This window comes from Equus asinus, chromosome 8, assembly GCF_041296235.1.
Source record: "Equus asinus isolate D_3611 breed Donkey chromosome 8, EquAss-T2T_v2, whole genome shotgun sequence".
Classification (NCBI taxonomy): Eukaryota; Metazoa; Chordata; class Mammalia; order Perissodactyla; family Equidae; genus Equus; species Equus asinus.
The window spans coordinates 71,010,417-71,032,666 of NC_091797.1; the positions used below are offsets into that span (position 1 = coordinate 71,010,417).

At 42.3% G+C, this 22,250-nt stretch overlaps 1 protein-coding gene across 12 annotated transcripts in view; it reads left to right on the forward strand.

Moving 5' to 3' along the window:
• The window catches only part of RIMBP2 (RIMS binding protein 2), a 246,515-nt gene extending 225,019 nt beyond the window's left edge, over positions 1-21,496 (forward strand). For 7 of the 12 annotated variants that reach the window (XM_070515837.1, XM_070515836.1, XM_070515841.1 and 4 more), the window contains 6 exons: positions 5,414-5,598; positions 6,819-6,987; positions 11,917-12,020; positions 13,227-13,298; positions 17,835-17,969; positions 20,084-21,496. In XM_070515837.1, coding sequence (XP_070371938.1) covers positions 5,414-5,598; positions 6,819-6,987; positions 11,917-12,020; positions 13,227-13,298; positions 17,835-17,969; positions 20,084-20,272 — 854 coding nt within the window. In that variant the 3' untranslated portion in view covers positions 20,273-21,496. Of the gene's footprint in view, positions 1-5,413; positions 5,599-6,818; positions 6,988-11,916; positions 12,021-13,226; positions 13,299-17,834; positions 17,970-18,476 lie in introns of all 12 variants that reach the window. The other 5 variants (XM_070515842.1, XM_070515832.1, XM_070515840.1 and 2 more) reach the window with 2 other exon arrangements.
• The last annotated feature ends 754 nt before the right edge of the window (positions 21,497-22,250 follow it).

Genomic DNA, 22,250 nt, shown 5'->3' on the forward strand with positions numbered 1-22,250 from the left:
ATGGCAAAAAGAAGACAGACACAGCACAAGGTAAATAAAACTTATTTGTAAGTATTCTCAAAATATCATATTGACTTTTTACGTCAGTGTTCTTCCTGCAAATTTTTTTCCCTGGCGAGGCCAAACCATGTAAGCATTGAAGAGATCACAGTGTGTCATCTCTCCGCGTGAGATGCTCACGGTCAAAGCAGCAGCAGAGGCAGGGATGCCGGCCCAACGCCAGGTGTCTCCACGAGCCCTGAGTAATGGAGCGCTATCTGTCTGCAGGAAACGCTGTGGTGACTGGGGTTAGAAGTTATAAGAAACACCATGAGGCCTGAATGTGTCCCCTGACATGTGTGCTGCCCTCATCCATCTGGTTGCCTCCTCATTCATGAGTCATCCTCTGGCATCCCACTTCCATTCTCTTAATTACTTTTTGGAATTCAGCCAGTCATGCTGAAAGCTGTCATTTCAGTCATTCAAATCAATCCACCAAGAGGGGGAAGGTGGCTGGAAGGGAAGGTCAGATGGGAAGACTTCTATTATTGGAATGAATCACCGAAAAGACAATTCCAAAAAATATTATTATGCACAAGATAATGGAAGCTGGAAATCAGCACAAATAAACTAGCTTCATGTGAACACACACACACACACACACACACACACACACACCCAGAGCAAGGAGAACTGTTAATAGAAGTAGATGAGAGGAAACATCTTGATGTGGCAACAAGGGCTTGAGGAAAACAACTCACGGATGGTCTAGGCACTTGGAAACACAGCTCTAATCGCACTTAAATGACTAAAGTTTAAAAGACACTCAGTCTTCTTTCACATCCACTAAAAATAAAGAAAGTCATTATTGGAGCTGGGCTGGTGGCACAGCGGTTAAGTGCGCACATTCCTCTTCGGCGGCCCGGGGTTCACCAGTTCGGATCCCGGGTGCAGACATGGCACCCCTTGGCAAGCCATGCTGTGGCAGGTGTCCCACCTATAAAAAGTAGAGGAAGATGGGCACGGATGTTAGCTCAGGGCCAGTCTTCCTCAGCAAAAAGAGGAGGATTGGCAGCAGTTAGCTCAGGGCTAATCTTCCTCAAAAAAAAAAAAAGATTAAAAACAAAGAAAGTCATTCTAAAGCAAAAACAGATCCTCTAAAATTTTATCTTTCTTTCAGACATTTCTTCCTCATAGAGTCCAAACCATAGGGGAAAAAAATGTCCTTTTTGATCTTTACAATTTTTAGAATATTTTTATTTTTATCAGTAAAAATTTCATAGGATGTTAAAGATCCTTTAAAAAGAGTATTTTCAGTTAATTGAAAAATAACAAATATGCACAGAGTTGGAAAACACTGATTTCTCTTATTACAGATGAACTAGCAGAGTTACACATCTACTGAGCCTAAATTACCGTGGAAGGTTCTAAATCTAGCATCTCTCGAGTCTTCACGTAATCTGTGTCTAATTCCCTGTGTAGCAAGCACACAGCTTGAACAGCTTCTCCTGGCTTACGAAACAGATGACTTGAGGGAGACTGACCGTTCTTAGAGACGAGGCGGAGGCAAGGCCAGCTGGCATTCACGACTCTGATCCTCCTCTCCCGTTGAACCTGGTCTCTGAGTCTTCCTTTCATTGCAACTGTAACGAGTGAGGCCTGCAAGCATCGCTCGTTAACTGAGCTGCTGTTGTTGGTGGAGCTGAGAAATTGATGTCGTGGGCACTACGACGGTGTCCTTTGGGGAGATCTGGTGGGTCTCCTGCCCCAGTCTCCCAGGATGGAGAAGGAAAGTCTTCTTTCAGAACTGAAAACTAGGTGATTCAAATTGCCAGTTGGGCAAGGAAGTAAAGGGAAAACATCAGTGCACCCACAGTCTTGCCAAGTGACCCTCATCATCAGAGAATCTGACAATCCTTTATTTGGGTTTGTCTTAAGGTAAAGAATTCAAAAGGCTACACACTTAATTTTAGTAAGACACTAGTTAAATTAGTAGAAAGGGAGTAATGTTAACACCTTAAAAAAAAGCCTCTTTAATAATGTAACTCAAAAGAATGTTAAATAAATCCCTGTTAGATTTGCTTTAATTGCGCCTGACTTCTTATCGTGCAGTAACACAAGAAACCACACAAAAAGCATAATTAATAGCAAGGACTCCAGATATTCATACACATATATAGATACACATGCAGAAGGCCCTATTATATTTTCAGAGGACAAAAGTGAAATGTGCTCAGCAGCTACCAAAACAGAGGGGAATCCTGCCACTGACGCTAGGAAATGAACACCAGTGACGTGCAAACAGACTGTTTTCCTCTAGTGCCTATTTACTTATATTTTTTTTGTGCAAATATCAGTAATTAATATAGAAATCTGCTGTACTCCAAAAGCATCAGTTTTCTTTTTCAGAGGAACTTAAGTCTATAGCCATATACTTCATAAATATAGTTTTAATAAGCAATGCATTCACAATTAAATAAAAAAGTACACCTTTTAATAGTCTCTGGATTTTCCAAATTGACAAAACAATGCCCCTCCTGATGTAAAAAGACAAAAATTATGTCACTCCACATCTGCTAACTTCCAGGTCATATAATCAGCATGAAGGCCTCAAAGCATCGATAGGCGACTCCGAAGGAGGATTTCATTGGGTTTACTTTCTTTCTTTGTAATTTTTGGTCTATTCCTTAATTTAGTTATTTATCTGTCAGATGAGAAGGCCAGAGGGTATCCCCTTCTAAAAACGAAGCACCACATTCGAGAGGCTTCTGTTCACTGATCGACTGTGAAAGTCTCTGTTTTCTCCCATTCCCCGATTTCTTTGGCTACTGAGTTCACACAGCGAGGAGATGTAGCCAGTTTTCTCTGTGTGCAGAGAGGAAACATTAAAATGAATAAAGAAACAAAGCCTGGCCCTTTAGAAAAGAGACCTCTTTTCCACGGGTTTCCGTGCAAGGAGAACATGACAAGCTGTACAATCTGTTTCATTAGATGATTCCCTTTTTCTCCGTAGAACTTACAATGGATAGGATCAGTGGTGGTGGTTGGTCTTGGTTGGGTAGTGAGGGTAGTGAGGGAAATATTCACCTGTAGAAGATTGTGCTTATTCTCGCAGCACGGACAGACTCAGGAGCCAACTCAGGCGAGTCATGAGCCCTGACTTGGCACATGGTATGCAGACCCTTTCTCCTTCCCAAGAAAGGCCCACTTAACTGTGACCTGGTAATAACCTTCCCAGGGCCAAGACCCTTCCACATCAGGGCAGAGGGGAGGAAGGCCCACTCCTGTCAGACCAACACCTGGAGGTAAGTTCTTCCTTTAGTCCAGCCTGCCACCAAGAAAGAGAAGGGCCTCCCAGTCACTCACTCTAGTCGCTGGTGAAGCCAGGTTTCCATGGACACATTCCTTGGAGGCTGCCGTTCTCTTCCCTCCGAGGTCTGGTTTTCATGAAGTGTCTAATGCACCCTTTCCGGAAGAAAATATAGTGGTGTCCCTCATAATCACACTTTCATTTATACACAATCAACTATGAATGCTCAAACCACCTCTGCCCCATCCCTACCCTCCATTTCTTCCTCCCAAAACCAGAAAGAGATCATGCAACAGTGTGGGCAATTCTGCCCACTGTTTTCATTGAACATGTACTCTCTGGATGGAGCCTTCGATGGGACCCTAGCCTGAGATCGCCTTATCAGTCTCACGCCTACATGCCTCCCATAGTGTGAGCCCTTGTCATGCTCGGTGTGATTTTGGATTTAAAGATATAAAGACACTATTTTCCACATATCATGCCCCCTGAGCATGAGCTACCTACTGAGAACATGCGCTCCAATGTAGACTATAGGAGTGACTTAAAATATCTTCAAGGATCATGTGGACCATACCCAACCCTCCCCCCATGAACTGACCTAGCACCTGACCCACAATCGCACATGTCAACTCAGCTGGAGAAGCCTTGAGAACCCCCTGGGCAAACCCCACCAGAGCTGTAGCCATGATTCTCCCTCACTGACATTTTCCCACAGCTGAAATGGCATTCACTAGATCCATTAACATTGGTGCTAAGTTCCTTCTGCAAATCTCCAAGACATCTGACTGAATTGAAACAAGCATCCTGCTGCTGCTGCTCAGGGTTCTCTCTGCCATCAGCCACAAGCATGAGAAATCATCACACAGCTGTGCACACTGAGATCTTCATAGGGCATGGGGTGGCTTACCATTAGCTTCACGCTATTTAATTTAGATAACATTCGAATCTAGAAAAAAATTATGACATCTTTTCATTGTCTGTAAACAAGAGACAATCAAAACCAGTGTGAAGAAATGAATGAGACCTGCTGTTTAAAAGGTGCGTTCCCTAGCAGAAATGAAATTACTGAATTTTTAGATTATCTAGGCATCCTAAAAAGATCCTGAATTTAAATGTCAACAGTTCACTGCATTTTAAAAATTAAACTTTCCCGCAGCTAAAGCGCTTTTTATTTGTCAACTACATTTTTTTGCTGGTGAAAGCAGCCCAGGTGCTTGGTCCTTTCTCCGCCTCTCCTGTCTTTTCCGCACGCCTGTGACATCCTCTCATCCCTCCTCCTGTGCTCCTCATGCTGCTAACAAAAGTGTCGACTGACTGCTTGTCCCAACGCCTCCCTTCTGATGGTTGGAGTTTTTCTTTCTTCCCTCTGATGTTCTGAGTCCTTCTCATATGGTCAGAACAATATTATCTGTCAGCATATTCTATCTATTTAATGATCTACGTCATATATATAAGGATATCTAATAATATATATGCATATATATTAGGATTTCAAAAAGAATAATTTTTAGAAGCTGGATGGTAAGTAGAGTTGAAACTCAGTTCTGCCAGGAAGTCACTAATTCAGGGCAATGAAGAATGCATTCGTTGCCACTGAAACATGGAGAGTGAGGTGAACAGCTTGTCACCTGTGCCAAACTTTGACTAACACACAAGTGCATTTTAAGCCTCTGATGTACCTGAGCTCATTGTTATGGAAACACATAGCGGGTTTCTGTGTGCACAGCCTCGAATGGCCTGTCCAGGGTGGTGCTGTCTGAATCCCCCATGTGACCCAGGGAACCGTGCACCTGTCCCTCTTGCCCAGGCTTGCTCTTGCGTGAGGTCGCTCGGCAAAGGCATTTATCTCTCTTGGTCTTCACACGCGATGTGGTGAGATTCACATGCTGCTCGTGTTTTATGATAGTGATTTGCTTTTCAAATCCATCTCTGTCGAGGTAGTCCATTTCTGCCTACGTATTAAGCCACAAATGTTTTTAAAATGACAGAAGTTAAAGTGCCGTAGGCATCCTCCTCATTTTTCAAAACCACATTTCATGTCATAGCACAAGTTTCTAAGTGAAATGGGGGAATCACTGGCAGGAGTCACCCAGCACGCTGTCCTTTATCCCCATGTGCTCCCAGATGAATACGGCGGGCGAGACCGTCTCTCTCCAGACTTCTATGAAGAGTCAGAGACCGACCCTGGTGCCGAGGAGCTGCCAGCCCGGATCTTTGTGGCTCTTTTCGACTACGACCCACTCACCATGTCCCCGAATCCAGATGCTGCGGAAGAGGAGCTTCCCTTTAAGGAAGGGCAGATCATCAAGGTGCGAGGGGCAGGGGTGCTGTGGGCTGTGCTGAGACCTGGGGTGGTTCTCGCTAAGGGGCTGCGGATACTGACAGTAGGGAACAAAGTCAGAGAGAAGTCAGCTGACCTTCTCCAAGAGACAACGTGCAGTGAAAATACAGCTGGGCACCGGGGGCCTTTAGGACATTAGGAGCCGACCTCATGAAAGCCCTGAGGTTGTCAGAGGAGCCTGCTGGTGGAGGGACAGCCGTGGAGTCCCGCTTCTGCCTTTAATGACTTCTGTGTCCTCACGGAAGTCACTTCTCTAGTGTGTGCTTCATCAGTGACAGGGGAGCAATATCCTTCCCTCGTCTGCCTGGTAGGATTGTGTGTACATGTGCACACGTGCACAAACACACACACACACTTAAACATGTCCTGTAAACTAAAGATTCTATTAGGTCCTACAGACTACCAATTTAGAAAGACAACTTTGACATATGTAAGACCTTAATTTCAGGAAGGAAGGAGCAAGGGAAGGGAGCCCTCACCAGCCAGAGGCTGGAGGTCACCATACCTTAGTTCCTAACACATCAGCCTTCTGCTCAGCGTAGAAGGAGCAGCCTGTGAGTTTGAAGTAGGAAAATGAGAAAAAGTGTGATGCTCAGGAGGAGAGGAAAAAGAGGGCCTTGAATCCTAAGCTTGCAAATTTATGAACAGGCACTGAAAACTCTCATTTGAAAGTGGTTATATTTGCCCTATAAAATAGTTAGGGCTTATAAAGGATGGTGACGCTTACCCCGGAGAATAATATATTAAGAATCTCTCTGTTAGTCAAGATTTTTAACTTTTAGAATACCCAACACATGGCCATGTTCCTAGGGAGGAACTCATTTGCTATGGACGGAAACACTTCTACTTGTCATCTATGTAGCACTTCTACATGGGGTGGGGGTGTCAAGCACGCCTTTAACTCGTGTGGGCTCAAACACACACACTCATCCAAGCAAAGCCATGGCCTCGCTTGCAGTCCCTATATGCTGGGAAGCCCAGCGGGTTGACCAAACGTGGAGGAAAAACTGATCTTAGACTTGCGGATTTATTGGGGAGGGCTACGTGCACACATCTACAGCACACAGGCAGGTGATTTATGGTATTCTTAAAGTATGCGTTTGGTTGTGTACGACTCTTCTGTAAACTGAACTGATGTATTTCTGAACCAACCAATCACAATGTCTGGACTTCTTCCTGTGGCTCTAGGTTTATGGTGATAAAGATGCTGATGGATTCTACCGTGGGGAAACCTGTGCCCGGCTTGGCCTTATTCCCTGTAACATGGTCTCTGAAATCCAAGCAGATGATGAGGAGATGGTGGACCAGCTTCTTAGACAAGGCTTCCTCCCTCTGAACACACCTGTGGAGAAAATAGGTAAGAGATGGCCCCTGCTCACCCCTGAACCCGCTGGCTGGGCTGGGCTGCCTTCCCCAGCGTTTCATAGCACAGAATGCCAGCCCAGAGCAGGAGGCAGCACTGAGCAGAATCCAGTCTGTGCCATTTAACTGTAAACAGAGGAATCTGAAAAGAAAACATCAGCTTTTCTTGGGCAAAACCCACTCTGCAAGCCAGGGTTGTAATAGCCCTGCACGCTTTGTGGACACTATGTACCTAAATATTTATGAAAACATGGGTTATCTTCTGATGGAAGATGAGGTGCAGCCTTGCTTACTAAAGGTCTGTCCCATCTAGAAAATAAACAACTGATTTCTGGTTGTTTTGGACTGAATATGTGTCCCCCCAAAATTCATGTGTTGAAACCTGATCCTCAGGGTGATGGTGATAAAGATGGGGCCTTCGGGAGGTGATTAGGTCAGGAATGCGGAGCATTTATAAATGCGATCACTGATCTTAAAAAAGAGACCCCAGAGAGCTCCCTCGCCCCTTCTGTCACATGAGGACTCAGCGAGCGGGCTCCCACCAGACACAGAATCTGCTGGTGCCCTGATCCTGGACTTCCAGCTTCCAGAACTGTGACAAATCAGTGTCTGTTGTGTACAATCCCCCTGACAGTGGTATTCTGTTATAGCAGCCGGAACAGACTAAGACATTGGTAATATACTTTGAACATTGCCTATCTATGATAAATCTCCAGGGATGAGGGAGTCATGCTGTGCTTTCCATTCTTCCGGTGAATTTTGCTCATCCAAAAGGCATAAAAGATGTTCACCCTTTAATCTGGGTAGGTACTGAACTCCCTCGCTTATCAAGAACCAATCTACAGGCTCCAATGACCCAACAGCAACACTGTTTTCAGTGAGTTTTAAGCAACACTACCTTTATGATATTTAATTTTCCCCAAATGCATGGAAAATCTACTCGACAAAAGGCCTCTGCTTTTTCTAAATAGCTGTAGAAAGTAAGATCAGTTTTATGTCATTCATATCTAAGGTTTTAATACTCAAAACATTATATTCACTTCCAAATCAGACTTCAAAGGCAAAATTCAATGGTTCAAAGAATATGCATAAAGATAAACACAAAATCAAATAAAATGTTTCAACCTTGTTGGTATTAATGAACTCATTGTCTCAAGTTAAAATCCACATCTAATCCTCAAGATTTCATATGAATATTCGCCCCACCTTGAATCTATGAGACTGAAGATCTCTGGGCTCTTCGCACCATCAACTCCCTTTCACTTTTGATCTCCTTTCCTGAAGTCAACTATGACCATTGTGAAGAGGGGAAAGACCCAGAAAGCCTGGAAGAGGTCTGCTAAAAAACAGCAGCTTCATTTACATTATCAATTAGATTTAGTATCTGTTTATTCTACTTGTTTTTCCAAACGTGACTAGTTAAGGGAACCCAGCTGAGATATCTACTTGTCCGTCTATTACTAGGAAATGTCATTCTTAATGGTGAAAGACTGAAAACTTTCCTCCTGAGACTGAGAGGAAGGCAGCCCTGTCTGCCCTCCCCACTCCGTTCCCACATCCCACCAGAGCTCCTGACCTGAGCTGTACCGTGAGAGAAAGGAAGAAACGGAATATAGATTAGAAAGGAGAAATTAAACTTGTTCTACTCACAGATGACATGAAAATCTACTTAGAAAATCCCAAAGAATCTATTTTAACAGTTCTTAGAATTAACAAGTGAGTTTAGCAAGATCAATGTATACAAAACCAATCGTATTTCCATATGTTAGCAATAAAAAGTTTGAAATTTCAATTTAAAAAATAATACTATTTACAATAACATGACAAAGACGTGAAATACTTAGGATTAAATCTAACAAAATAGGTGCAGGATCTGAATGCTGAAAACTACAAAATACTGATGAAAGAAATCAACGAATTCCTAAATAAATAGAGATATCATGTCCGTGGACTTAATACTGTTAAGATGTCAGATTTCTCCAAACTGACCTATAGATTCCATACAGTCCTAATCAAAGACTGTGCAGGGATTTATGTGGAATCAATAAGCTAAGTCTAAAGTTTGCACGAAAAGGCAAAGGAGCTAGAATTGCCAAAACGATTTCTACAAAAAAAAACCCCAAACATGGTAGCCTCATGTAACCTGATTTCAAGACTTCCTGTAAAGGTAAACTAATCAAGACAAGGTGGTGGTAGAGAAAGGACAGACACCTCGGTCATCAGAACAGAATGGACTCCAGAAACAGACCCACACAGAGATGGCCAAGGGATTTTCCACAAAGGTGAAAAGGCAGTTCAGTGGAGAAGGGAAAGTCTTTTCAGTAATAGGTGCTGAACATCCTTATGGCAAAAATGAATCTCAAGCCACACGCTCACCCTGTTAAAAAATTAACTTACGTGCCCAGACCTGGACCTGTGGCCAAGTGGTTAAAATTCCATGCGCTCTGCTTCAGCAGCCTGGCTTCGTGGGTTTGGATCCAGAGCACAGACCTACTCCACTCAACAGCCATGCTGTGGAGGTGTCCCATATAAAAAAAAATAGAGGAAGATTGGCACAGATGTTAGCTCAGGGCTAATCTTCCTCAAGCAACAAAAAGAGGAGGATTGGCAGCAGATGTTAGCTTGAGGTGAATCTTCCTTAGGGGGAAAAATTAACTCAAAATTGAACTTTGTCTTGAATATAAAACTAAGATGATAAAACTTCTAGAAGAGAACATAGGAGAAAACTTTGTGATGATCAGGCAAAGGTTTCTTTGATATGACACTGAAAATGTGACACATAAAAGAAAAACGATGTTCGACTTCATCAAAATTAAATACTTCTGAGCTTAGAAAGACACCACTGAGAGAATGAAAAGAGAAGCCACAGGCTGGCAGAAAATATTTGCAAGTAACTCAGCTGAAAGGGATTTGTATTTAGAATACACAAAGAACTTTCAAAACTCAAAAGAAAACAACCAACCAATAAAAACGTGGATGAAAGATTTGAAGAGATCCTTCACCAAAGAAGATATGTGGATGGCAAATAAGCCTACAGAAGATACTTCTTAACATCATCAGTGAAATACAAAGCAAAACCATGATGAGAAACCAATACATGCCCACTAGAATGGCTATAGTGCAAAAGACTGGCTGTACCAAGCATGGGCAAGAATGTGGAATGACTGGAACCACCATTTGCTGCTGGTGGGAGTGTAGAATGGTTCAACCACTTTGCAAAACAGTTTGACAGTTTCTTACAAAGTTAAACATGCACTTACAATACAACCCAACAATTCCACTCCTGTATCCTTACCCAAGAGAAATGAAAACTTAATGCTCATACAAAAAACTATATGTGAGTGTTTACAGTGGCTTCACTAATAATCATCAATAATTGGAAACAACTCAAATGTCTTTTGACTGGTAAATGGACAAAATAACTGTGGTGCCTGCATACAATGGGAAACTACTCGCCAATAAAAGAGAACAGACTACTGAAGAAGGAATAATGTGACTGGATCTCAGATACACTGTCCAAATGAAAGAAGCCAGTCTTAAAAAGCTACATTCTCTGTGATTCCATTTAAATGATATCCTGGAAAAGGCAAAAGTATTGGGAGAGAGAACAGATCAGTGGTTGCCCCTGGCTGAGGTGACAACGAAGGAGCATGAAGGAATTTTGGGAGTTAATGGAAGGGTTCTATATCTTGATTGTTGTGGTGGTTATATGACCATATGGGTTTATCAAAACTTACAGAAGTGTACTCTAGAGTTATTTTGTAAGTTATACAGAATTTTATGTATTTATTTATACTGAATGTTATCCTAAGTTATACTTCAATACAGAGTACGTGTGTATTGTTATTGCTACCTTCAGAAATTCGTATTTGTAACAGTACTGGTGAAATTAGAAATCCTTAGAAGCACTGGGATTAACCTCTGGAATAATTCTCTACAGTCATGTGCCACTTAAAGACTAGGACACGTTCTGAGAGATGCGCCATTAGGCAAATTTGTCCTTGTGCAAACATCATACAGTGCGCTTACACAAATCTGGATGGTACAGCCTACCAGCCACCTAGGCCCTCTGGTACTAACTTTATGGAGCCACCGTCATTTAATGTGGTCCACTGTTGACCGAAACGTTGTGACGCGGCACGTGTCTGTGCACTGAAGCTCTGTTTCAGTCTCACATCTGCTGTCTGCGTGGAGCTCTCACACTCAGACAGTGACTAGAGGAATTCTCTCTGCACCCCCTTCTTTGGCTCTTGAGGATGTTGGGATAAGGCCCAGGTCACCGTCCATGGCAGAACATGGCCAGGCGACAGGAGGGGATGTCCCAAGAGCATTCTCCAGAAGTGGCATCTTTTCAGTGACAGCTGTTAGAAGTACAGGGAAAGGACAGTGGGGAGGCTGTGTAAGAAGCCCCTGAGATGGGAGAGAAGGTAGCCCTTACAGACGCACGGCCATGCCTCTGCTCTATAGCGAATTACACAGACAAGCATTTTTGAAAGTCTTTGTGGGGCTTCCTCAGAGCTATGGCCACAGCCTCCAACTGGTCCCACTTGGCCTCCCCAAGCCACATCTGCCCAGTGCTGTCCCAAATCGTTTAGATTTACTATTCCAGAGAATTCTCTGCTTCTTCTAAGTCTCCCTGGTTTAATAGACACACTGGAGAAAGGACAGTGTTCTTGCTACTATAAGGGGGACTGTCCTAAAGCTAAAATATAAGAGTAGGAAGCCCAAGGTGACTGACTTCAAAGTTGAAGCATTTGCCATCGCTAATGCCCATAAACATGAGACCCTTGAGGAGGGTGGTCGTCCCCGTCCCACTGGCCAAGTGCAACCTGGCTCCACAGCCATGGGGACCAGGAAGAGGGGTCACGGTTCACTTTGAAATAATTTCACGATGGCTTTCTTCTTCTCCTTGTGATTTAAACAGAGAGAAACAGAAGAAGTGGCAGGCAGCACTCAGTGTCGACCCGAAGAATGGTGGCCCTGTATGACTACGACCCGAGAGAAAGCTCGCCTAACATTGACGTTGAGGTACAAGCCAAATGCCTTCTCACTACTGGCATGAAGCCACACCTGGTACCTTTACCTGCAGGGCTGCTGGTGAACGCCATGCTTAACCCCTTGACTGTAGCCTTCTCTGGAACCGTCCACAAAAGAGCTCCCAACCCTGTAAAAGGCCAACAGAACACTAGGTGGGCAGAAGAGAAGTAGTGAGCCTCATTGACATGCTCAGTGGCACGAGGGCTACTGACAAATCCTCATCCTTGTGGCCCAGGTTTCCCTGTACTGCCCCTGGAAGAGCAGTTTGGGATCCACGTCTAGGGGTGATGGCCCAATTGGGTCATCCTGAAGGAGAAACAGAAGCCCACCACATGTGGTCAATGAACAAAGACAAAGCATTAAGCCCCACCCCCACATTCAAGGCAAAGGAGAGAGAGGGTTGTTCTCTGTACACACAGCCTGGTACGTCTTGGTGTCCTTGGCACATTACGAAAACTGGAAAGGATCTGCCTTCAGAAATGAAAGAGCTGGTTTTCATTCTATGGAGCTACTTTCTTAGATGACTAGATGTATCTGAATCCACTACCCAGTATTTAAGTCACCAGCTCATGGTTCAGATTCAAATCTTAGTTATTCAAAGATTTCTGGACAGGCTTGATTTACATATGATGCCTGATGGTTCTTAGATATGAACTTTCTTCCCTCATTTTCATGTTTAGAGATAAAAATGCATATTTTTTTTTGCATCCTATACTATCTTCTATGTGCCTGTCTTTAGGTTGGTGCCTGGCATATAGTGGATACTTAATAAATGGAAATTTAGTTAATAATTGAGTAAAGATTTTTTACACTCAGTGAAAGAATATTTATATAACGGTCCTTTCACTGGAGAGAACATTTCCCTAATGTTCCAGGTTTTTAAGATTAACTATCTAATCTGAAAGATGGACTTGCAGTATAACATGGTGATGATCTTGAATTCTGGCAGAGAATCAAAGCTCCACACCACTTTTCCTTTAGGTTGGCCTTGTTTTGGGGTGTAGTCACTTTCTAAGAAGCTATGAACAGAGACATTTATTAGCTTTGTACCTTTCTTCCTTATTTCATTGAAAGAGTAAGTTAATAGAACCAAAATAATAAAAGAAAGAAAGAACATGAGAAATCATGAATAAATTTTTTAAAAAACAACTACTTTGTACAGGAAGATACAATTAACTTTATATTCTATCTTTATAGGCTGAACTTACATTTTGCACGGGAGATATTATTACTGTTTTTGGTGAAATTGATGAAGATGGATTTTATTATGTAAGTTTTTGAAACATCAGGAAGCATCATTTCACTTTTTTTTTTTTTTTGCTTGTCTGTTCTTTCCCCTAAGATTAGGTATGAACTTTATACGGCTTGCTGAAAGTTTTGCCTAATTTGCTTGCCTCGCTTCACTGAGTTACATATAATATGGTGCTGTGAACTTCATCGTTCTGCTGACTTCGAAAGCCTCAAAACAAATTTATTCAGGAGTAGCCAAAAGAATTGCAATTCTGGATGTGCATGCTATGGTAAACCATAGGCAAATCCAGAAAACAAAGGAGGGGAGCTCCTTTTATAGAGGAAAGCGGGGAGAGGAGGAGGCTGTTAGAAAGGAAAGTTCATTGGGGGAGAGTAACGGTTCAGAGCGGCAATGACTTCTCATTGGCTGAACGGCGGTGTTTCTCTTCTCCTCTTGGTGGGTGAGGAGGAAAATCTTCCTTCAGTAGTAAATTCTGCCTCCTATAGAAGATGCAACTGTCTGTCTTTTCCTGTTTGGTGTAATTGATGATGTGTGATAGGGTGTGAGAGCTCCCCCTACAGGCCTTCCTGACTCTAATTTACTTAAGGTTTCTTTCATTAATTTCCACAGTTCCTTCTTTTCCACTAGGGGTCTTTTTGATGTATATAAGCTGTAAACAAAGTGAAGGTATTCACATTCTTACATTTAAAAATTTCTGCAATCCAAACATTTACCAATTTCTGGATTATTTACTGCATAGGTGATAAAACACATTTTTCATTTAGGAAAAGGAAGAAATACAAATAAGCAAAATTAACTAATTAATGAATTAAAATCAAAAAAGTTTAGGATTCCTTCCTGACCTCTCTCTTGAGCTGATGGCTGTCAGCAACATGGAATCCAGAATCCAGCCTTTGGGCGAGGCAGTCCCTGCTCAGGCCACCCCCGGTGCCAGCCTGCCTTTGCCTCTCTCGTGGAATACATCTCCCGATATTCCCTGAAGAGGGAAGGAATGTTGGTGGGGGGTCATCTCAGCATTTCTCCAGCTGGGTCACCTCCTGTGAGTGGCTGCCTCTCCCTGGCCAGATGCCCAGAGGGCCACGAAGGAAGTGGCTGGCATGCCTGCCATGTGGACACCCCTTGCAGCGGGGGGTGGGGAATGGGCATGTTGCATCAGTGTCCCCACCATCACCCACCTCTCATATCAGAATAGCTAAGAAACTACCAAGTCCTAGTGTGGTAGGTTTCCTTTGAGTCAAACAGATTTTATCACCTCAGGCACACGGGGAATTCCGGGGCTCTCTTCTCTGTACAGTTTCTGATTATTAAGAGTATATACAGTTTTTAGTGGGGTTATTCATACTTTGTCCCTTATTTCTTTCTAGATCAGATTGTAAAGGGTCTACGAGCGGGGGAATGTCAAGATCAAGCTGTCTTTTAGAGAAAGTCATTCTGCCAAAGGTTTTGAAAGTGGACTGTTGAAGGGAGACGGGAATCCCAGGAGGGCAGGGGACAGGTGAGGGACACACTCCTGAGCTGAGATGGTCACAGAAGAAGGATGACAAAGGGAGCATCTATATTCTCCAGAGCTTGGATTAGTGAGGGTGAAGGTGTTGTTGAGAGGATCCCCAGGTTCTGCCTTGGTGATGGGTGGGTATCCTTGTGAAAGAAGGGATAAGAACACAGTTGAGTGAAAATACAGTTTAGAAAATATTGAGCTTGAGGGGTATGAACAGGACACCTGAGCCTCTCCAAGATGGAATGGGGTTCATGCCAAAGGCGAGGTGCTGTAGATTTCTGGAAGATTCTCGTGACCTCATCTGATGTAGCAGCTGCAGCAGTGGAGGCAACAGTGGTGTCAGGTGCACTTTGAGATTATGCTTTAATAGAACTGTGTGCAGAAGGCCAGAGGGAAAACAATAAATAGTGCCGGCGCTTCCATTCACTGCCCAGACCAGGGGCAGCCTGTAAGCCTGCATGTGCAAGACTGTGTGCATGCTGGCACAGGCCTCTTGCAATGGGAACATGGTGCCGATGGGGATTTGTACGCAAAGCTGTGCATTTTCACAGAACATAGTCCCCAAACACAAGCCAATGACTCCATCTGGTGCTCACCCAGAGAAATAGTGTTTTCTGATGCTGGAGGAAAAATCGGGCTGCTTTGGACTTACTGAAAGAGGTCTGGACTGGATAGAAATTCGAATGTCTTTGTGCATAGATGTTATTTGCAACCCTTGATGTGGAAGAAATCACCAGGGGACACATGCAACGATGTCCTAGAAAAGGTCTCTCAGTAACACCAACAGAGAAAACTAAGCCAATTGTTGGAGCCTGAGAAAGAAGAATTAGAGCAGCAGGTGCTCAGAGCGGAGTCTCCAAGGCCGGGGTGGGGTGAGGGGCGTGTGTGCACTGGACGTAGGAGGGACTATTGTACAGGAAGGCAGGAGGTCCCTAGGGCTGCCTCTTTTCAGTTAATTTTTAGTTTTAATTGTGGTAAAATACATATAACACAGAATTTGCCGTCTTAGTCATTTTTAAGTGAACAGTTCAGTGGCGTTAAGTACATTCACACTGTCGTGCAGCCATCACCACCATCCATCTCCAGAATCTTTTCATCTTGCAAAACTGAAACTCTGCCCCCATTGAACACTATTTACCCATTACCCCTTCCCCCAAGCCCCTGGCACCCACCCTTATACTTTCTGTCTCTATGAATCTGACCACTCTAAGTACCTCATGTAAATGGAATCATACAGCATGTGTCTTCTTATGACTGTTTTTTTTAACTTTTTATTAAGATTATGATAGTTTACAACCGTGTGAAATTTCAGTTGTACATTATTGTTTGTCAGTTGTGTTGTAGGTGCACCACTTCACCCTTTGTGCCCGCCCCCACACCCCCCCCCCTTTCCCCCGGTATCCACTAATCTGTTCTCTTTGTCTACATGTTTAACTTCCACATATGAGTGGATGACTGGCTTTTTTAACTGAGCATCATGTTCTCAAGGTTCATCCATGTTGTAGCCTATGTCAGGCCCCCTTTTAAGACCAAACAATACTCCATTGTGTGTATAGACCACATTTTGTGTATCCATTCATCCATCAATGGATACATGGGTTGCTTCCACCTCTTGGCTATTGTGAATAACGCTGCTGTGAACATGGGTGTGCAGATATCTCTTTGAGACTCTGCTTTCAATTCTTTTGGGTATATCCCCAGAAGAGGAATTGCTGGATCATATAATTCTAATTCTTTGAGGAACTGCCACTGTTTTTCCCATAGTGGCTACACTATTTTACATTCCCACCAGCAGTGCACAAGGATTCCAATTTCTCCATATCTTCACTAACACTATTTTGTTTAAAAATTTATTTTTTTAATTTTATAGCAACCAACCTAACGGATGTGAGGTGGTATCTCATGGTTTTGGTTTACACTTTCCTAACGTTTAGTAATGTCGAGCATCTTTTCACATGCTTGTTAGCCATTCCTATGTCTTATTTGGAGAAATATCTATTCAAGTCCTTTGCCCATTTTTTAATTGCATTTTTTTTTGTTGAGTTTTAGGAGTTCTTAATATATTCTGGATATTAACCCCTTGTTAGATATATGACTTACAAATATTTTCTCCCATTCCATAGGTTTCCTTTTCAGCCTTGATTGTATCCTTGGATGCAGTTTTTAATTTTGATGTCATGGGCGGCTGCTTTCATATTGTCACTTCCTAGACCTTGTGAACAGAGAAACAGACTCCCATGTGGTCTGGGGCCAGCCAAGTTTGGACTTGGCTTTGGGCACTTGTGGTGCAGTTAGCATTGGGGTGGGGAGAAGTGACTTGGTGGGCTGTGACCCACTCAGTGCAGATATCCAGTGAGCAGTTGGACCTATGGATGGTGACCTTAACTATGTACATGCATGGATATATATATGAGCAGAAAGGTCTGGAAGGACAAAAACCAACCTCAAGCAGTAATCTCTGAGGAGCTGTCAACAGACACTTCCATTTTCCCCATTTTGTTTGAATTTTTATAATGAGAATGTAGTCATGCATAGGAAAGATGAAAAATATAAGGTTAAAAAGACAGGTCCTCTCAATCTTGCCTGCATACTAGATCACATTAGATCACCGCCCCCCTGCTCAAGATAGGTTGGATCAGTCTGGGTTGATGTGCCTGAGTAATGGGCTTTTACAAGTTCCCTAGGGATTCTGAGGCCAACCAGGGTTGGAAAACACTAACTGAGATGATCCCAAGGAGGTTCCTAAACATGCCTGATCCCAAGAATCACCTAGGCCCCTTGGCCAAAACACAGATTCTTCATCTCAGCCCCAGACAGGCCCAATCAAGTCCTCAGGAGAGGGGCCGGGGCCTTGCCCTTGAAACATGTCTCCAGTGTCATTCTGTGATGGAGGTAGTTTGGACACATTAGAGTCCCTTTGAGTTCTACCACTTTGGAACCAGAGAAAACTCACCATGCATCTCTGCTCTGAGCTACATTCCTTCAGCTAAAGCAAGAAGTGAATTTTTGGAAAGACAGAGTAAATCGTTCTTCTGGCTCATCCCTGTGTTTTTAGGGGGAGCTTAATGGGCAGAAAGGCCTTGTACCTTCAAACTTCCTGGAAGAAGTGCCTGATGATGTAGAAGTCTATCTTTCTGACGCACCGTCCCACTACTCACAAGACACGCCGATGCGCTCAAAAGCAAAAAGGGTAAGCAGACATGTTCATTGTTCTTAACTTCTGTCCCACTCTGCCATAGATGGTCTAATTCAGTTTTTGCATTGATATTTTTATATCTTGGGCCGAACAGCATATACCCTGATTTTTTTCTCTGCCCTTCCATGGGGGTTGTGCCTAAAAATTCTGAATTCTAAATCTTAAGTTTATTTATCCACAAAAAATGACCCTCCCAATTCTAACCAATCTACCTTTCATCACAAAGGAACTTCCCATCCGACATTATAGATGCACATTCCTGCTTGATTAAGAGTGAAAGGGGATGGCCAGTCCTCAGATTTGGTGGGCAATAATGCTCATTTGCCCTGTCAGGATTTTAGTCCTCTTACCAAAGATCAAAGAGCTTCTCAAGCATATTTAACTATTAGATTACATTCATGTTTAGTGTCTCATTTTTATTTTATTTCATCACTGCGAGTTTTTATATATTATATTTTTATATATATATTTTTATTTCTTTGCTCATCTGCTTGGAAACAGAAGAAGAGTGTTCATTTCACACCTTAATCAGGCAATGTAGCCTTCACGTAAGTGAGCAACTGAAGATACCTATAAAGATACCAACTTAACTACCTTAGACGGACTAATGCGGTAGATTTAAGGCTTCACTGTGGGGTGAAAAAAAAAGGAAAAAAACAAGAAATATGTCTCAAAAAGTCATTGGACCTAAAGTCTCAGTTGTAAAGCAACTGAATTTGTAGTGAAATAGATCATCTTTCGTAATCGTTTCCTACTAGTGACATTAAGACTATTTGGAAGGCCAACATTTGGAACATATTTCTTCACAGGCTAATCGTTTGTTTACATGGAGAGTGTTCCAATGTCTACTCCCACTGAAAGCTGCATATTGCATTGTTAGCCACTCTTGGAAAAAGCACAAGCTAACAAATATGTTTACTATCGGAAATTTTACTTTAAGAAAACATTACTCAAGATCAAGCCGATAAGTCATGAACACGAGGTGATGTTGGCTATGAATACTCCACACGCTGGCTTGAGTACTAGGCGTGTTTTCCTTAAGTAACTGTACCTCTATCTTAGGAGAGAGCTTACACTTCTCCTCAAAGCACAAATAAGTGTTCTGAACACACACGTTTGGTGAAAGACTGATTTGTTGGTATACCAATGCAATACTAAGTTTCATGAAACATGCAGCTCAAATGATTGCATCAGATGGAATAGATGGTATCTTCAGGGGTACTTTGGGATGCTTTACTAGGTGTTTTCATTAGAATTAGACCTTGATTTTAAATCCAAGCAAGCTTGAAGCCCCTTGGCTTATATCATTTGCCTGCTGAATAATGAACACTCGTATTAGGAAGAGTTTGCTCTGGTGAGGTAAGGGAGCGAGAGAAGAGATGAGATTTTCTAATCTTAGGCACGTATCCAACATGAGCGAGGCAGATATGCCATGCGCCATCTTGGAATACAGTGCTGCTCCTGTGAAGCACTGTTGACTAAGCACTGGTACTGAAATACTACCATGTGCTATACTGAGTAAAATTCTTCTTCAATTACTTGGAAATTATGAAAGCACATGATAAGGGCCTTTAAGCTTTCTTTGATTGTAATTAAGGTTCATTTTAGTTTTTTTTCTTTCAACCGGTGTGCCATCTCCAATGTCCCTATAGTATATCAACCCACAAATGCACTCAACAGTATCAGGATTTTATAGACCCAAGGAGTTTTCAAATACAACAAAATTTCCTTTAAGAACTTTTGCTTTTAAGATTATTGATGGGTACTCGGCCAATTTTACTATCAACCTAATTTAAAATAACTTTTTTTCCCTACTTTTGGTCTTGATTTACAAGGCAAATTATTCACTAGCTTTGTTTTGCCAAAGCAATGGCCGCCCCCTCCCCTGAAGACAAAGACAGTGAAAACCAAACATTGATGGCTAGACCCTCTGTCTTAGATAAGCTGTGGGCAAGGGTGTTTGCTTCTCATGGCATACTTTAAAACTTGAAAGAATTGAACCCCTACTTTCCCTTTCCTGGTGGGAGACGGGGCAATAGGATGTTACCGAGTGGATTGATGTTGTTGGCGCTCACGCACTCAATAAACTGTCACAATGTACCTACTAGGTTCCTCCTGAGGGTTCAGGTACAGCAAGGAGAGCGCCATCCCCCACAGTCCATCTCCATTCGGGGTCACCTACGTCATCTATGGGTACTGGTAGTCCTGGGAGAGGCAGGGAAATGTCCTCGAAAAAGAAAAAGGGGCTGCTTTCCAGAGGCAAGAAACTGCTGAAAAAGCTGGGTGCAGTGAAATGATTCATGTGCTTCTGGACAATTTCCAAATCTATGTAATTTTCTTTAATTCCAAACTAGGGCTTTCATGACTCAAGTACTTCCTAAAAAAACCAATCTTCTCCCCTGACACCAGTAGAGAAATGCTCTTTGCACTACCATCCACTTTAAACCAACCGCCAGGACAAAGAGCGGCTGTTACTCTCTCTCCCAGCCTCCGTGCCAATCTGCTCTTATTGCCCGAGGTCTGACAGGAGGTGAGGGTATCTCATGAACACACAGGGGGCCAGTAGCTCTTGGTAGCTCACTCCCTCCCTGTGATTCCAGTCTTTGTGCATTTGTCATCTGCCCTTAAAGGAATGATTTTGACCTCTCTCCCTTTTCAAAATGCTTGCCTCATGATACATAACTCTCACTTTAACTCTGGTCTTGAAATTCCTAGTTTAATCGCCTTGATGTTCTGCCTTATAAATGCACAATGATTTGTACTGTTGAAATAAAAACCGCAGTGTACACTTTGTATGTGTTGTGCATTCAGTGCTCTCATCCTCACAGACACAGGGGTTTGAAATCAAGTTTTACAGGTTGTGCATTTTAAGATACTGGTTTTTCGTCTTTCAAAGCAAGCCAGGCAACACACAGAAAATGTTTACTTACTCAAATCATTCAAAAGAGGGGAGAGAAAGTAACTTCGTTTGGTAAAGTACCACTCCTCCAACCTGCCAGAAAGCTACTATTCATTGCTTTTAGTGTTACATTTTTTGGCATATGGATTTATGTTACATTATTTGTCAAAATGCCAAACATAAACACAGCAGTGAACAGGACACATGTAAAGTAATCCACATAATGCATAAGCCACACCCAGAACATCCTAAATTTAAGTCTATCCAAAATGATTCCACACCAATCTTCATCATTGGCACTTGAACAAAAGATTTACAAAGTTGCTGGCAGATGTATTTGATGGTTACTATTTTGTAATTCTTGTCCACTTGTAAATTGTTTTTACTCTTTATACATACTTTTCAAACTGCCTTTCTTTTGTAATTTATGGAAGGTTTATAAATGAATGACAAAGCTTTCCCCATTGTGTCTTCAAGAAATATACTGTAAATTGTAACATAACAGTATGTGGTGGATCTACTAAGAAATCACTCCATGTGTGGTTAAGTACTGTGTGGTGTGCATGTGTACAGTTAGTATAAAATATTTTATAGAAATAAAATTTGTTATTTTATACAATGCCATTTATTCTGTATTTTTGTTTTAGATACTTTTTATCATAGCAATATAACTGAATTCCTTTCTCCTGTACGTCCAAGAAAAACTATAACCTTATCTTTTCTGGCACTACTTTTTTCCTAAGGTAATTCTGACCCATGTTTTGGGAGTCATTCACAAAGTGCTGTCACACTTACATTGTTGGTGGCAATCCATCCAGTGACAAGCAAAAGGTAATTAGCATTGAGGCAGTATTTCTTGTGTATGAGAAATATGCATGTACAACAAAGACTTCCAGAATGAATTCAAGCTGTATTTGTAATATTTCCCTTTGGCAACTTCAGAATTCAAATGATCTGAAGAAAGAGGTAGACCAACTAAATACAGTAAGACACAACTTAACTTCTCAAACAAAATTTAAGAATTTTCCTAAAAGTCTTAATCATTTTAAAAGTCTCCAAATAACAGGGTTTATTCTAATTAAGTAAAACTGACAAGCTTATGGCAAGATGAAAATATAATTCAAACGTGTAACTTCATGTAACTATATATATACGAGTATATAACTGCTAGCACAATATTAGTCATGTTGAACTGTGTTTTCAATTACTGCATTTACAAAATGAAGGACTGACGACAGAGAGAAATACTGCATGATCTCCCTTACACGTGGGATCTAAAATAGTTAGAGTCACAGAAGCAGAGTAGGACGGTGGTTTCCAGGGGCTGGGGGGAGGGAAAATGGGGAGATGCTGATCAAAGGTACACAGTTTTAGTT